Source organism: Heloderma suspectum, chromosome 4 (assembly GCF_057233095.1).
Source record: "Heloderma suspectum isolate Gila_16-S chromosome 4, 16-S_ref, whole genome shotgun sequence".
NCBI lineage: Eukaryota > Metazoa > Chordata > Lepidosauria > Squamata > Helodermatidae > Heloderma > Heloderma suspectum.
In genome coordinates, this window is record NC_139461.1 from 21012602 (window position 1) to 21030263 (window position 17662).

At 42.3% G+C, this 17662-nt stretch overlaps 1 protein-coding gene across 6 annotated transcripts in view; it reads left to right on the forward strand.

Annotated features, from left to right (window-relative positions):
- The window catches only part of ASAP1 (ArfGAP with SH3 domain, ankyrin repeat and PH domain 1), a 253995-nt gene that overhangs the window by 202035 nt on the left and 34298 nt on the right, over positions 1 to 17662 (forward strand). For all 6 annotated transcript variants that reach the window (XM_084848792.1, XM_084848795.1, XM_084848794.1 and 3 more), the window contains 4 exons: positions 7006 to 7093; positions 7814 to 7862; positions 16767 to 16930; positions 17153 to 17286. In XM_084848792.1, the coding sequence (XP_084704918.1) occupies positions 7006 to 7093; positions 7814 to 7862; positions 16767 to 16930; positions 17153 to 17286 (435 nt within the window). The remainder of the gene's footprint in view (positions 1 to 7005; positions 7094 to 7813; positions 7863 to 16766; positions 16931 to 17152; positions 17287 to 17662) is intronic.

Here is a 17662-nt window from a genome sequence, read left to right on the forward strand (position 1 = left end):
CTTCATCAGGAGGGCTTTAAACTGAATCCCACGGGGGAGGGAGACGTAAAGTTGGGGTTAACAATGGATGAAGGATCATGCACCACAACGGAGAGAACAGCACTAATAGTGCCAAATACTAGTCTTCAGAAACATGTAGGAAGAAAGCTATAAAGCACATGGTCTTCAATGTCTATACACTAATGCCTAGAGCATGGGAAACAAACAGAACGAACTTGAACTCTTAATACAGGAGGGAAATTATGACTTCATAGATGTAACTGAAACTTGGTGAGATGACTCCCATGACTGGAATACAGTAATTGAAGAATATAACTTGTTCAAAAAGAACAGGAGGAACAGAAAGACAAGTGGAGTTGCACTATATGTGAAAAATGCATATCCCTGCACAGAAATACAGGAGGATGAGCTTGGTAGCCCCATCGACAGCATCTGGGTTAAAATAAATGGAGCAAAGAATAAAAGGAACCTGGTGGTTGGAGTCTACTACTGGCCACCCAATCAAGGGGAAGACGAGGATGACACTTTTGAAAAGCAAATACCAGTGTCTCAAGGAAGCATGACGTAGTAGTAATGGGGGACTTCAATTTCCCCGATATTTGTTGGGAGACAAATTCTGCAAAACATGGCCCCTCCAAGAGATTCCTGACTTGTGTTGCTGATAATTTCCTCCTACAGAAAGTAGAGGAAGGAACTAGAGGATCGGCTATCCTTGACTTGATCCTGACCAACAGAGATGACTTAGTGGATAAAGCAGCAGTTATGGGAACTCTGGGGGAAAGTGACCATGTTATACTTGAGTTCGTGGTTCTAAAGGAAGCAAGAGCCGAGTGTAGCCAAATGCGTACCCTGGATTTTAGGAAAGCCAATTTTAATAAACACAAAACAATGATAAGTAAGGTCCCATGGCAAGTGACTCTAATGAGAAAAGGAGTCCAAAATGGGTGGGAATTTTTAACAAAGGAAATTCTAAAGGCGTAATTACAAACAATTCCAACAAGAAAAAAAGATGGAAGACAATAGAAGACGCTAATTTGGCTACACAAAAAGCTTAGAGATGACCTGAAAACAAAAAAGGACACAGGTAAAAGGTAAAATAGGTAAAAAGGTAAAATGATAACAGATGACAAGGAAAAGGCGGAAGTGCTCAATTCCAACTTTGGCTCAGTTTTCTACCGAAAGAGAGTCTACGAGCCCCCTGGCAAAGGTAAAGTACAGGCTGAAGGGGCCGGATTGCAGCTTGAGATCGATAAGCATGTGGTCAAGGAACCCCTAATTACGTTGAATGAGTTCAAATCTCCAGGGCCAGATGAACTGCATCCTAGAGTAATAAAGGAACTGGCAGAACAACTCTCAGAACCACTGTCTATTATCTGTGAGAAACCATGGAGGACCGGTGAAGTGCCAAATGATTGGAGGAGGACTAATGTCCCTATCTACAAAAAGGGCAAAAAGGAGGAACCTTAAAATTCTGTTTTAAAATGCTGTTTTAATGTTTTAATATAATTTTTATTATATTGTTTAATTTATATTTTAATTTTTGTATTTTTTCATATGTTTTAATTGTATGTTTTAATTTTTGTAAGCCGCCTTGTGTCCCAGTACTGGGAAAAAGGCGAAGTATAAATATAATAATAATTATAATTATTATAATAATTCCATTGGCTTTGTGTGAGGAGAAGCCCCATCCCCAAGTGACAGTTACTTCTGGTGCTTCCCAGCGGCACACTTCCTTAAGGGAGGCTTCTCTGGCTCGCTGCTGCCTTTACGGAACGCGGGAGGAGCTGTAACATCACATCCCCTTAGCATCTTTCTTAGGTGTCCCACCATCACAGTTTTCTATTGAACAATATATAATCAGAAGTCAGGTTATAAATATGTAAAAAAGTGCTTCCCTTTTCAGTATTAGATGAAGAAATTTGGAGTATTCCTTTATTTAAAAAAAATACATATATTTCCCATAAAGAGTCAAACATTTTTGTTGGTGGTTAGGATTAAACCAAAATAGTCCATGTGGATTAGCAAATTAATCTGTTAATGTGATTAATTAAAAGATGAATGAATTGAGTTGCATAGGAAAGCATACACAATTGTAATTGGTAGCACCTACTACTATGAACTAGTCAGGTTTCTGTGTAATTAAAAAATCAAATGAAATGAATTTGGGATAGGGATTATAGATTTTCTTTTGGCAGAGTTTGAGAAAGTGGAATGAGGAATGAAAGAAAGGTGCACAAATTAATACAGAGAAAAATGTGATGTTGGGTCAAGGAAGACAATATTTTGTTGTTGTTCAGTCGTTCAGTCATGTCCGACTCTTCATGACCCCATGGACCATAGCACACCAGGCCTCCCTGTCCTGCGCACTCTCCCGGAGTGTGCTCAGGTTCATATTCATTGCATTGGTGATGCTATCTAGCCATCTCATCCTCTGCCGTCCCCTTCTCCTTTTGCCTTCAGTCTTTCCCAGCATCAGGGTCTTTTCCAGAGAGTTTTCTTTTCGCATTAGGTGGCCAAAATATTGGAGCTTCAGCTTCAGTATCTGTTCTTCCAATGAGCACTCAGGGTTGATTTCCTTTAGGATGGACTGATTTGACCTCCTTGCAGTCCAGGGGACTCGTAAGAGTCTTCTCCAGCACCACAGTTCGAAAGCATCAATTCTTCGGCGCTCAGCCTTCCTTATAGTCCATCTCTCACAGCCATACATTACTACTGGGAAAACCATAGCTTTGATTAGACGGACCATTGTCGGCAAGGTGATGTCTCTGCTTCTTACTATGCTGTCTAGGTTTGCCATAGCTTTCCTCCCAAGGAGCAAGCGTCTTTGAATGTCATGGCTACAGTCACCGTCTGCGGTGATCTTGGAGCCCAAGAAAGTAAAATCTGTCACTGCTTCCATTTCTTCCCCTTCTATATGCCAGGAAGTGATAGGGCCAGATGCCATGATCCGACCTCTGATTCATCCAACCCGGCATTTCTCATGATGTACTCTGCATATAAGTTAAATAAGCAGGGTGACAATATGCAGCCTTGTCGTACTCCTTTCCCAATTTTGAACCACTCGGTTGTTCCATGTCCTGTTCTTACTGTTGCTTCTTGACCCTCGTACAGGTTTCTCAGGAGACAGGTAAGGTGGTCTGGTACTCCCATCACTTTAAGAATTTGCCACAGTTTGTTGTGATCCACACAATCAAAGCCTTTAGCGTAGTCAATGAAGCAGAAATAGACGTTTTTCTGGAATTCTCTTGCTTTCTCCATGATCCAGCGAATGTTGGCGATTTGATCTCTAGTTCCTCTGCCTCTTCGAAACCCAGCTTGTGCTTCTGGTAGTTCTCGGTTCGCATACTGCTGAAGCCTAGCTTGTAGGATTTTGAGCATCACCTTGCTGGCATGTGAAATGAGCGCAGTTGTGCGGTAGTTTGAACACTCCTTGGTGTTGCCCTTCTTTGGAATTGGAATGTAAACTGACCTTTTCCAGTCTTGCGGCCATTGCTGAGTGTTCCAAATTTGTTGGCATATTGAATGCAGCACTTTAACAGCATCATCTTTTAGGATTTTAAATAGCTCAGCTGGAATACTGTCATCTCCGCTAGCTTTGTTGTTACTAATGCTTCCTAAGGCCCACTTGACTTCACTCTCGAGGATGTCCGGCTCAAGTTCAGTGACCGCACTATCATGGCTATCAAGGACATTACTATCATGGCTATCAAGGACATTAAGATCTTTCCTGTATAGTTCTTCTGTGTATTCTTTCCACCTCTTCTTAATCTCATCTGCTTCTGTGAGGTCCCTGCCTTCTTTGTCCTTTATCATGCCCGTCTTTGCACAAAACGTTCCCTTGAGATCTCCAATTTTCTTGAAGAGATCTCTAGTCTTTCCCATTCTGTTGTTTTCCCCGATTTCCTTGCATTGTTCATTTAAGAAGGCCTTCTTGTCTCTCCTTGCTCTTCTCTGGAACTCTGCATTCCGTTGGATATATATCCCTTTCTCCCTTGCTTTTTGCTTCCCTTCTTTCCTCAGCTACTTGTAAAGCCTCATCAGACAGCCACTTGGCTTTCTTGCATTTCTTTTTCTTTGGGATGGATTGAGTTGCTGCCTCCTGAACAATGTTACGGACCTCCGTCCATAGTTCCTCAGGCACTCTGTCTATCAGGTCTAATCCCTGAAATCTATTCCTCACCTCCACTGTATATTCATAAGGGATATGATTTAGGTCATACCTGAATGGTTTAGTGGTTTTCCCTACATTCTTCAATTTCAGCCGAAATTTTGCAAGAAGCAGCTCATGATCTGAGCCACAGTCAGCTCCAGGTCTTGTTTTTACTGCCTGTATGGAGCTTCTCCATCTTTGGCTGCAAAGGACATAATCAGTCTGATTTCGATATTGACCATCTGGTGATGTCCATGTGTAGAGTCGTCTCTTGTGCTGTTGGAAAAGAGTGTTTGCTATGATCAGCGTGTTCTCTTGGCAAAACTCTGTTAGCTTTTGTCCTGCTTCATTTTGTACACCAAGGCCATGCCTGCCTGTTATCCCAGTGATTTCTTGACTTCCTACTTTAGCATTCCATCCCCTGTGATGAAGAGGACATCTTTTTTTGGTGTTAGTTCTAGAAGGTGTTGGAGGTCTTCATAGAACCGATCAACCTCAGCTTCTTCGGCATCAGTGGTTAGGGCATAAACTTGAATTACTGTGATGTTGAATGGTTTGCCTTGGATTCGTACTGAGATCATTCTATCATTTTTAAGATTGTACCCCAGTACTGCTTTTCCCACCCTTTTGTTGACTATGAGTTCTACTCCATTTCTTCTAAGGGATTCTTGCCCACAATAGTAGATATGATGGTCACCTGAATTAAGTTTGCCCATGCCTGTCCATTTTAGTTCGCTGATTCCCAAGATGTCGATGTTCAATCTTGCCATCTCATGTTTGACCACCTCCAGCTTACCTTGATTCATTGATCTAACATTCCAGGTACCTAAACAATATTGTTCTTTACAGCATCGGATTTTCTTTTCACCACCAGACACATCCACAGCTGAGTGTCCTTTCGGCTTTGGCCCAGCCGCTTCACTCTTTCTGGCGCTACTTGGAAATACCCTCTGCTCTTCCCCAGTAGTATATTGGACACCTTCCGACCTGAGGGGCTCATCTTCTGGCATCATATCTTTTAGCCTTGTGATACGTTCCATGGGGTTTTCTTGGCAAGAATACTGGAGTGGGTTGCCATTTCCTTCTCCAGTGGACCACATTTTGTCAGAACTCTCTGCCATGACCTGTCCGTCTTGGGTGGCCCTGCACGGCATAGCTTATGGCTTCACTGAGTTACGCAAGCCCCTTCGCCACAACAAGGCAGTGATCCATGAAGGGGGAAGACAATATTGCATACAGTCAAATTCACTGACTGATCAGCCTTTATTAGTAGACATTGCCCCCTTGTGTTCAACTTGCCTTCTAAAGTATATCGATGCATGTTTGGATGAGTTTGTCAATCTTTTAAAAATAGCACTGAACATGGTACTAAGAAGCAGTATTCAAGGACTAGCTGCCAGTGGGATCATGAGCAATGAGAGAATGTTTTCCTCTTCTATAGCTGACATTGCATGCATGGAGATGACTTAGTATGTCTTATCATTTCTGCCATACCAGGTTTTAAAAACTACTTGACCACAAGTTACATGCAAACATGTTCAACTGCATCCCTATGGATCACTTTTTACAGAAAAAAGCTCTTCGGAGACAGCAATTTGGAGGAGAAAAGCTCTTCTTTATCCATACTCATCATTTCTCCACTCCAAAACTAGAAGCTGCTTTTCATTGGGGGGTGGGGGAGGATCTTTATCATTTGGTTATACTCATTAGCATGTAATGTATAGTTACACGCTCACAGTAGAAGGTAAATGAGATAAAAACAGAAGCATTCATAAAAGAATACAAATCTGTGTATCTTTGCAAATGGTTTATTTTTTATTTATTTTATTTACAATATTTATATACCGCTCCACATCAGAAAATTTCAGAGTGGTGAACAGCAAAGGTAAAAAGAATAAAATTCCAGGTTAAAACAGTTAAAACATTTTTTTAAAAGACAAATTCCAATAAGGTCGTATTTAATAAAATGTGGCTGGTCATGCAAGGAAGCCCTCTCGAAATAACACTGTCTTCAGGAGGCACCAGAAGGAACACAATGTTGGCGCCTGCCTGGCATCCAAAGGTAGGCAATTCCACAGGAAGGGGCCCACCACACTGAAGGCATGGAATCTTTTCCTGGTGGACTCCAACCGGGCCATGGGTCCATGTGGCATTTTGTTTACTTAGCATTTTGAATCAAAATAGGTTTTTTAATACATTTTCTCTTAAAGAAGTTCATTCTTCCAAACATTTCTAAAATTATTAGTGATTGGCTACATTTGCACGTTACATTATGCCATAGTTAATGTTAAACTACGATGATCTGTTTTAGCCATAAAATGCCTTGCAGACAAGCAAATAAACCAATGTTCCCCTCTCCCTGCCCCATTTTTGCTTTGTTTCTCTCCCATCCATTTTTCTAGCCTTCAGAGTGGTTTCGATTTCAGGCTGTTCTTCCCGGGCATCTCTGTTTCAGGACAGATAGCAGTGCAAACAAGTCAGGGATAAGTCATGGTCCTCGGTCCAAATATTGCAACAAACCATGGTCTAAGCAAACCAGATTTCGTAAGCCAACAAATAATCACGACTTGTATTTGTCATTCATAGCTAGTTAACAAACCATGGTTTGTTTGCAGGGATTGGTTTAGACACAACAACAAGCCAGATTTCAACAAGCCACACTATGACTGAGCGTTATGTGTGAAGCAGCACAATAAATTATGATGATGCAGTTGTTCTGTTCCATAGTAAGTCTGTATTTCAACATGTAGATGAATTGTTGCACACAAAAGAACATAAAATGCAGCAATGGAAAAAAATGGACTGTTGGCTCTAAGTCAAAAATACTGTAAGTAAAATGAACTTTTTGTTTTTAGTCAAACAGGCAACCTGCTAAATTGAATTTACTAACCTGCCAGGTGAAACCAAATGCTGAAGACAAGAAATCATTTGACCTGATATCACGTATGTCATATTTAAAATTAATTAGTATGTGTATCATATAGAGCAGGGGTAGGCAACAGTTGCACACATCATTTGGGGGCTGGGGGCTGAGGGAACATTTTTCTTGCAGTCATTTGGCCCAAGCACACTTATTGTCAGAGTTCCCTCTTTTCTTGACCCCCCCTTTCCATGAATTCCCACTTCTATTGCCTTCCTGCCCACCCCCACTCGGGATTCACCCCTTCTGCCCATGTCTGCTGTGATCATCTCAAGCAGCTGCGAAGCCCTAATCAGGAAGTCGGAAGTCAGCAGGTCAGGAGACCTTTTCTCCCGATCTGTCAACTTTCTGCTTCCTAGTTAGGGGGTTATGGCTGCTGAGGTGAGGGAGGCAGTGGGCAAGGACTGGGGAAGGTGTGTGTGGGATGGGTGGGTGAAATAGGTGAAGGGGGGGATTCGGTTTGTGCTCAGGGGTTGAGGGTCTTGGCAGGCACCAATGGGGATCTTGGTGGGTGCCAGACAGTGTGCCTGTGGGCACCATGTTGCCAAATCCTGATACAGTTTACAGTTTAATATGATTAAAATGTTTCCTACTGAAAATAGATATTTTGAAAGTTTACAAATCATTTCAACATATGTCCTCAGTTGTGAAATGTTTTCTAACCTAAGTCGTCATCTTTAAACAATCTAATGTAAAAAAGCCATTAGATCATCATTTTGAAGATTTATATGTTTGTGTTCCAGATAATAGAACATACCACTTTCAGGCAGAAGATGAGCAAGATTACGTAGCGTAAGAATTTTTCATTCCTTGACTCTGTGCAGAAGTTTTGTTTTGTCCATGTATAAAACAAACCAACGTTTGCTTGCAAAACCGATTTTGCTTAGAGCCACTTTAAACATTATGTATATAGGTGTGGATGTAAATCACGTCCATGTGTGCACAGGGAGGAGTGTTTGCTAGTTTTCCTCTCCTGCACAGCCACTCATGGCATGCCACTTCAGGGGGTCCTCTGACCTTTAGGGAGGACTTTTTGTAGCTGGTGAAGGACTCTTACTGAAAAGGGTGAGTTGAAACACACACGCACAGCCAGAGTGCATTGGATCCTGGCCTGTTTATATGCATGTATGAAAAAATGTAATATATTATTGAGGCAAACTTGTATCTGCAAGCATGGGCTAGTACTGGTACTTTCAGCAGGAACTGGGATTAATGTGGTGGCTAACATGTTCACCACCACATAGCATTTGAAGCAGTTCTTGGATTATTGGCCTTTACTTGTATGACCTTTTAGCATTGGGACTATGAAGAATCAAAAATTACTCTTTCTAATAGGAAGCAAAGGTGGTGAGTGCTGACAGGGTTGCAGCCAACAGGGAGCCACTGGGAAACAAAAGCAAACCAGTATGCTCAAAGGAACCCCAAGGTTTGCAGAAGCCCCCCCCCCCCAAAAAAAAGCCCAATGAGAACTAAGCATGCTCAGTATCCACAGAACATCATGACAATTGGAAAAGAAAAAAAGGACCATGGTGGGGAAGGGGGGAGTGTGGAATACCATGCCTGGAGGGAATGGCTAGCTGTAACCCTGAACAGGAACATTCTTTTTAGGAGGGATTACACACTGCAGGTCCCACTTGCTTCCTGCTATTAGAAGCAGATAAGAATTAACACATCCACCTCAGTGAAGGTAGTAGTGATCACTTTGTGTGTTCTCTTCTCTCTTCCCCCTCCCCCTAGGAGAGCTGCACAAGGACCAAGTCTCTGCTGCTTACCTGTAACTCCCAGCAGAGGGAACTGAACCAGTTCCCATTCATAATTGCCATTTTCCTTGTATGCCTTTAAGGCAAATAGGTATCAAAAGGAGCTATAAATCCAGTCTAACACATCATATTACATTGTATTTTCAAATCAACCAGTTCTGGGGTGCTTCCAAACAAATGGCTCTTGTGCTAGTAAATCATTGCTCTACCGGTGTAAGCTACATGTGCAATTACAAATTAATTTCCACACTATCCGGGGGGTATTGTGCATTTTCTGTGTGTACATCCCACTATTTCCCGACCACTTTTAATGGAAGAGGTGACCAGAAAGGTGTGTTTAATGATCTTTTAATTAGCATTATACAGGTATAACACCATATCTCCATTTTATAATGCCTGTTTTCTCTGAAGTACCATTTTAGGGGGGTAACACTGTACTCCTGTGATACTATTTTTTTAAAAAAATCATTAAAAAAAGACCTTTCCAGTCAGCAGCATTAACCACCTTGATAAAATGACAGTGACTGGAAAGGGTTTTCTATTTATATCTGTCTGTCTGTCTGTCTGTCTGTCTGTCTGTCTATCTATAGCGCATTATAGGAGTATAAAACTCTTTCATTTAAGTGATATTTTTGCTCCTGTTTGAATGTGTCTGTTTTTGAAAAAAGTATAGCTGGAAAAATGCTTTAGTGCTACTTAAAAGATTAATTTGAAAATATGGGTGATAAAAATGGCACCCACCACAAAGTTTCTGCTGAATGTCTGCTGAGCTATGATAGGTTCTCCTGTAGCACATTCCATGACCTTTGGGTTAGTCCCTCCCCCCTGGACACCAGGCAAGGTCCAGTCAACTTGATCCTCTCACAAGAGAGGGCTACACAGGATTCCCCAAATCAGCCCTGCCTAGTGTCTGCCGAACAGGATCCAGATTAAGCTCAGCATACCATTTCTCTAAAGAGAATTATGTATGTTTTGGAAAATTGGGATCCCCCTTGTATTTCCCACTTGAGGCGAAGAGGGGGAGGAGTCTCTAGAGCTTTCTTCTTGTGGGGAAAGGCAACCCCCACCGGGTTGCTGTGCTTACCTGCCACAGCATTGGAACCTGGGGGCAGGTGGGAGCACCGAAACCACTACGCTGTCCTATCCAGATCAGGTGGTTTCTTGCAGCAAACAGAGAAAGAGAGGGAGGATGTGCCACTCCATCGGGACTATGTGGACATCCACAACTGCTGGTGAGCATGCTCAGGGGAAGCAGCAGGCCCTGGGACCTACTCTGCCCCCCAGGGCCTTCTAGTTTAGATGCAGATGGTGCCAGTGTGTGCTCAGCACCTTACTGCTCTCTCCAGATCTTGGCACTCCAGGGCCTAGTGGCTGCTGAGCCTGCTACCTTTGCCAACACCTAACTGGTGCCTAGGCAAGGCTTTTTCAAGGCCCAGGGTCATGGTGCTGAGTCTGGAGATGAACGTAGTGCTAGGAAAAGGGAAGTCAGATACATCCCTTCAGCAGGCGATGAACAATTCTGGTGGCATTTGTGGGATATTTGGCCTAGGGATATCCCTTCCCACACCCCCACTGGTTCCTTATTTCAGCAGGGACCAAGCCCATCCCAATTTCCTCAGAAGAGTAAAGCAGTTTGTTTCTCAAGAGATGGAGGGGTCATTCTTCCAATTCATTGAAGCAAGTGGCTCCAGCCACTCTCATCCCCACTCTAGGGCCTATAAACACACAAATAAAAGAAAACAAGGCATCAGCACTCCTTCAGGTGTAGATCCAGGCACAAGAAGGTAAAAAAGGGGTTACAGGTCACTTTCCTGCAGCTGTTCTTCCCCCAGTTTGTCTAGGGATTCTTAGAATCATAGAATAGTAGGGTTGGAAGGGGCCTATAAGACCATCGAGTCCAGCCCCCTCTTTCACCCTCAGTTCACTTGGAGGGAACTCGGAGGTCAAGAGGACCAAGTTTTGTCTAAGTCCTCTTCTTTATTCTGAGCTTCTCTGGTCTTTGTTCCAGTTCTACAGATTGTTGTTTCCCTCATGTTTTTTTTCTGGTAAATGTTTGGAGGCCCATTTGCAAGCAGAGTGTGAGTGGGCTACAGATCAGCTCATGTAATTACACTTCAGAATTTAGCACCAACTATCCAGATTGTGAAAGAGATGTTTCCTGACGTTTTTAACAGCTTATTATGTTGGCAAAAACGTAACTTCTGTTTCTAAGACATACAAACTTATTCTCCTACCATTACTCCTATCAAGAATATATTTATATAAAGGATGAATCATATAGCTTAAAAATATTTGCACTAGATAGTTTGTTAGTATATTTCATAAAATAGTATATTTCATATTTATCCCCGGCCCGATATGAAATTAGTCATGCCTCATCCTGAGGCTTGCAAGAACAATTCGATTTGATGGACACTTAGTTCTGGAAGGAATTACTGCCCACTTTCATCAGCATTGCCCTCCCTCATGTCATCGGAAATCGAATAATTGGGAGCAGGTGCTTACAGGAGCATTTTTGAGTTAATAATTTGCCTTTACTCTTCCCTTTTATGCTCCTTCCACCCCTTAGAGTAGGACAATTAAATGGGACCTCATGAGGTGAAATCCCTGTGTGGTTCCTATTCTCTTTCACCTGTCTCTTCAGGTTGCTGCAAAGAGCAGCCTGGTTCTGAAAAAGCTTTCCTATATGTAGGAGTAATTTCTATTCTATAGTCAGAGAGAGAGAGGGGGGGGGGGACATTGTTTATACTTGCCTGCTCCCACCTAAGGTTTGCTCGCATAGAGTTTTGCCTGGGAGAAGCTTTGTGTTTCATGTGGGCATTCTGAAACAGGAAACTTGCTTTGTGCTTCCTTTTCCCATGTACCCATAAGGCACCACTTCACCCACAAGGCCAAGCTGAGGCACCCACCAAGCTATTTTCCCCCTATACAAGCAATTCCTCATAGGCTTGTATAGGAAGCGAAAAAATCCACCTGCTGAAAAATGGCTGGAGGGGCCCCAAAGTGCACCCCCACCAAAGATCCTTGGAACAGGGTCCTTGGTGGGGGTGGGTGAGCCTCACACTCCCCCCCTTTGGTTTTCACAGTTGGGCTTCTTCTCATCTCATGCATATGAATGGAGAAATTACTCATAAATAAATCAAATAGCATCATGTACGTCTGTGAGATTTTGTTAGTTTCATATGCATTGTATTTGATTTATTAGTTGGAAGTGAATGGCTGCATTTTAGTTTTTAAACATTTCAGGGTACACCTCATAAAGCAATATGCTAGCTAAAATCTGCCTATTAAAATGAAGGATTAGTTTGTGTGTTTACTAAGTGACTAATTGCTAAGTGATTAATCAGATAATTAATAGTACATCTTGCTCTCATATACAAATGAGATTATTTTAGGGGTTAGGTCTCAGCCATCATTAACTGGTTACAGATAGTCTGGTTACTAAATGAAGAAATGTTGACAAAGAGTCTGTTTCATCTGATGAGGTTCCTGTCCATTAATTCTAGTTGCCACTTATTGAGTGTGTTTTGGCTTTCATACACTTCAGTTGGGTACTCTTTTTCATATATCCTAAGGGAATAGTTCTCTTTTCCATTTCAACAGCCCTTTCTTACAGTCCCCTCTTCCTAAGTTGGAGCCATTACTAAATGGCATAACCCTCTGGCAAAAGTACTTTTCTGTTAAACTGCCAGATCCTGCTAGCAAGAGTGGCTGAATAACTGAGTCTACAAAGTGAAGGTTGGCAAAAGCAAAGGTTACTTGGTTGCAAAAGGCACAAGCACTGACATAAGAAGTGAACTTTTTTTCTGTACAAAAAGAAGCCCTGGTTTAAGTAGCAAAAACTTCTTTGGCTATGCCTTGCTTGTAGGCAGTGTTCTCTGCGTGTATCTAGGGGAGCTGATTAGCTCTGCACCCTGGGTGAACCTTGCTGTTACATCTCTAATACTCTAAGGGAGCAATCCTGTGGCTGCTAAATAGTGGCTAGACAGGATATCTGGTTTTCCAGGAACCGACCATGGAGCCCGCGCTCTGAGGTCGGTTCCCGGAGAACTGATTTCCCCCCACTTCTGCGCTGCCTTGGAGGCAGCGCAGAACAGCCCTGTGCTCCGCACTCACAAGAGGAGTGCGGAGCAGCCAAAAAAGAGCATTCCCAGAGGGCATTCTGGGGCCGGGAGGGTGGAAATGCCTGTATGACAGATCCAGTGTGCTGTACAGCAGCCTCCTCCCCCGCTCTGCCCTCCCGTGGCTAGACAGCCGCAATTGGCTGTCTAGTTGAAAATGCAGGGCAGGAGAAGCGCAGAGGGAATGATCCCTTCCGTGCTTCTCCTGCCCTGCATTGGATAGTCACCTCTGAGTTTGGAGGCGGCCGCCTATCTGAATAGGATCGCCCCCTAAGAGCACATTAACCCTTTGGTGAAACTTTCTATTAATGTGATCTCCTGGCATCACAAGTCCAACAGATCCCACTATATAAGGACATAGATTTATTTACAATGATCAAAACACGATACCATAAATATGTATATTGGCTATTAGGTCCCAGCTGTTTCAGTAGCTCACTGGACACAGTCTGTTTCTCTGAGCGGTCAGTGCAGTGTCGGTTACCTGCCATAGTATAAATGAACATGGTGTGGCTGAATCCTTGTTTCTCTCCCCCCTCCCATTATCTCACTTCTATATGTGCCATAATGGAAAGACATAGTTATCATGGTAGACTTTTAGAATTTTCACAATGTTCCGTTTTGGCAAGAGATTTCCCTTAATTGGTAGTCAATGTTGACTTCTATTTCAATATGCAATGTATTGCTGAACTTTGGATAACATGTAATTAAAACACTCTTCTTCTGGCCGATATACTAAAGCACTTTCTTAGCATAAAAGGCTGTCACCATTGCTTTCCTAGTATGGGTCAGAAATCAAATACCATTAGTAAAAGCTTAATGTACATCTTAGATTAATCATATCTCATTATCTAGCCTTCTGACTGACCAAGTTCAGGTGTCACAAATATATAATAAGGTCAAATCAGTTGAAATCAGTTCTGATTGGACTGTTGTAACTATTACAAAGTTCCATTTTCTTTTACTGGCAAAAATAATCCATATAATCTTGAAAGCGTTTGGTTGTGGAGTGTAAATTGCTTTCACCTCATAAGAATAAAATGGTAGTTTTCTTTTTAATTACTATACAACCTATTTCTAATACTATCTGATTTTGCACTATTAAAATGTTCAAATAAGGCTAGATTCTGAAAGAAGTCATATGGCTGGCCTCTACAAACAGACATAAGCAAGACAGTAGGATGTTCTCAAGAGTTTGCATCTCCTACCCAGGTCCACAACTAAAGAAAAGTCTCCTTCCCTGACAGAGAGGATAACTCAATAATTGCTTGAGCAGCCTAAGACATTTTGCTCCATAGACAGTTAATCTGTGATTACAGTATTGCACTGATGCAAGAAGAATCTCATGTGCTGTAGATTGTGCCTTAGTGGTAATCCTCCCTTTTCTGCCTACATCTCACTTGTATAGCTGTACCAGTGCAATTGTAGCGTGTTGAGTTGCATTGGATGAACACTTGTAATGTGCCAACATCACAATTAAAGACACTGTACAACCTTGGTATTGGAACCTATCAACTTCTTTCGTTGTACAACGTGCTAAAGGATTGGACTTGATTTCATAAAAAAGATAAGACAGTCACCTTGAGATGGAAAATGAAATCAGGGAGGCCTCCAAACAAGGAAGTATTGTAATAATGGGCAACTTCAATTACCCCCACATGATTGGATAAATGCATGTTCCAGCCACAACAAAGAGGTTAAATTTCTCAATACCCTAAATGATTGTGCCCTAGAACAGTTGGTCATGGAACCGACCGGAGGGGAGGCAATCTTGGATTTAATCCTAAGTGGTGTCACCCAGGACCTAGTACAAGATGTACCTTGTCTAATATTTCTTTTGTTCTGGGACCGGCTGTATGGGCAGGAGGATCATGGCAGCTAGGAGCAAAAGGATCCTGATGTTAGTAAATTAGGGTATATGCCCGTATTGAAACTGGAGTTCACTGAAGCTTGCCTTACTGACTACCATGTAGCCATCCTAGTCAAGCAACCAACAAGGGTACATTTAACTTGGCTAACCTAGAGCCTTGCTGGGAAACATGGTCATAAAACATCCTCACCACAAGATAAAACAACAGTACCACTTGGGCACCCCTCATAGTACCCTTTTTTTGTATACCTCCACCTAACTGTCTCTCAGAAGTATGGCATTTGTAATACTTCGCTAGCATTGCTTCAGTCAAATAGTCAGGAACGTCCTTGTCATTTCCTTTCATTAACCTGCCAACGTCTTCGTTCCACCCCATCCTGAGCCTCCCTGGTCATTGTCCCTTTGTTTGAAGCCTAACACTCCTCATGCACGGGAGTCAGAATGGACGGATGCCATGTCATGCAGCTCCAACAGGTGCCTGAGGTTCACTTGGCTCATGGCCCATTTTCTAAGCTCGCTGCTAGCACACTTCCTCTCCTACTCTGTAGCCTGGCCCATTTTTCCAGGGCCAAAGTTCTTCCTCGCTTGCAACACCCTGCTGCTTACTTTATATAGAGATATCTGATGCCTCATTTGACCAGACGTGAAACACCCATTGAGGCTTTCTAGCCTGCTTCCATTCTATGGTGCAGCCCAATCACACTGTGAGCTCAATCCTTCTGCTTAGGACACGAGCAACTCCCTGTTCTGAGTCCACAACTGCAATCTTGGGGCCACTGTCCTTCTGCAGGCCTCTAGGGAGCTGTTCCTCATAATGGGTTGTGTCACTACTTATGAGTTTCCAGTGGGGTAGCAGTATTATTTATACTGCTACCCCACTGGTAAGGGGAGACATGATAGAGGTCTACAAAATTATGCATGGTGTGGAGAATGTGGATAGGGAGTCTTTCTCCCTCTCTCAAAATACTAGAAGCTGGAGTCCCCCTATGAAGCTGATTCATGGGATATTCAGGACAGATAAAAGGAAGTACTTCTTCATACAACACATAGTTTAACTATGGAATTCGCTACCACAGGAAGTAGTGATGGCCACCAATTTGGATGGCTTTAAAAGGGGGTTGGACAAATTCCTGGAGGAGAGGGCTATCAATGGCTAGTCCCCATGGCTATGTGCTACCTCCAGTACCAGAGGCAGTGAGCCTATGTACACCAGTTGCTGGGGAACATGGGTGGGAGTGTGCTGTTGCGCTCATGCCCTGCTTGTGGGTTCCTGGTCGACAGTTGGTTGGCCACTGTGTGAACAGAATGCTGGACTAGATGAACCCTTGATCCAGCATGGCTATTCTTATGTTCTTATGTACTGCCCTGACTAAAAGCCCTTGCACCAACCCCCCCCCCATTTTTATTTTTTTACTGTAAAGCAGCTAGAGTTTTAAATATGCTTTAAATATTTTAACAGGGAAATACAAGAATAGAACTTGATCTAAGATCCAAGATGTTATTTGCTTATGAGAATTCTATTTTGACTATGAAATCTTACTAAGAAGTATTCCCATTACTTGATGACTTTTTTGTTGTCTCATGTCCTCACTGATTAACAGCTAGCAAACCTGCGTTTTTACCCTGTTCCAGGATTTCAGTACTGTAGCTGAACTGTTTGCTCCAAAGCATGAAAGTCAGACATTTTATTGGTATTTTGTAATAAATATAAACACTTCCCCACCATCAACTTTTCCTTGTTTTGCCTGTTACATTTTCTTTCTGTGTTCTTACTGTGTTAATTTTCTTCTGTCATTCAGATTACTGCCACCGCCACCCCTGTTTTCCCCTTTGCCATATGTATACAGTTGCTCCTTCTGCTCTTGCAGTCCTTTAGACTTTTTTTCTTATATACATTATTACATTGGGGAAATAACATTATTTAAAAAAATCTATTTTGTATTAGATGGATATCAGTACTGACCAACAGCAAAGAAGAAGCTTTAAACATGGCATTCCGTGGAGAACAGAGCACAGGGGAAAATAGTTTAGAGGATCTTACAAAAGCCATTATTGATGACATACAGAGATTATCTGGAAATGATGTATGCTGTGATTGTGGCTCACCAGGTATTTTTCTGTATATTAAATATATTTTAGCTAACATGGGAATTGACTGCCCAAATATTTCTTTCTTAAGAAATTTGTCACTCTACAAATTCAAAGTTTAATGAAGTTATCAAGTCTCCATTGTTGTCTTGCTATTATAATAATATATCCATAAACACTACTGTGAATGAAAAGACAAATAAGACTGTTTAATGTTGTGTTTTCCCTCTGCTTTTTGTTCAGATCCAACGTGGCTTTCAACTAACTTGGGTATTTTAACCTGTATAGAGTGTTCTGGAATACATAGGGAAATGGGCGTTCATATTTCTCGAATCCAGTCTTTAGAGCTAGACAAATTAGGAACATCTGAACTCTTGGTAAGCAACATTATGAAATGGCTAAAATTCACCTTCCTTAGAACAAATACATTTGTGCAGTTACTGCTAGTGATAAGGGAATAAAGATGGGGAGGGGCTGGAAATTAGTGGTGCAGCGCATGCTCTGAATGCAAAAGGTCCCAGGTCCAGTTTCCCAGCTAGGGCCAGGAAAGACCGAAACCCTGGAGAGCGACTGAAAGCTAATATCCTGAGCGAGATGGGCCAGTGGTCTGATCACTTGGTATAAGGCTGCTGTCCATGTTCCAGATAGTACTGGTGTGTTCTTTTTCCTTCAATAGACGCACTTTGGCAAGAGCCTGGCTTTTTGTATCAGCTTGCTGGAATGTGACATTCTTGGTGACACTAGGCTAGAATT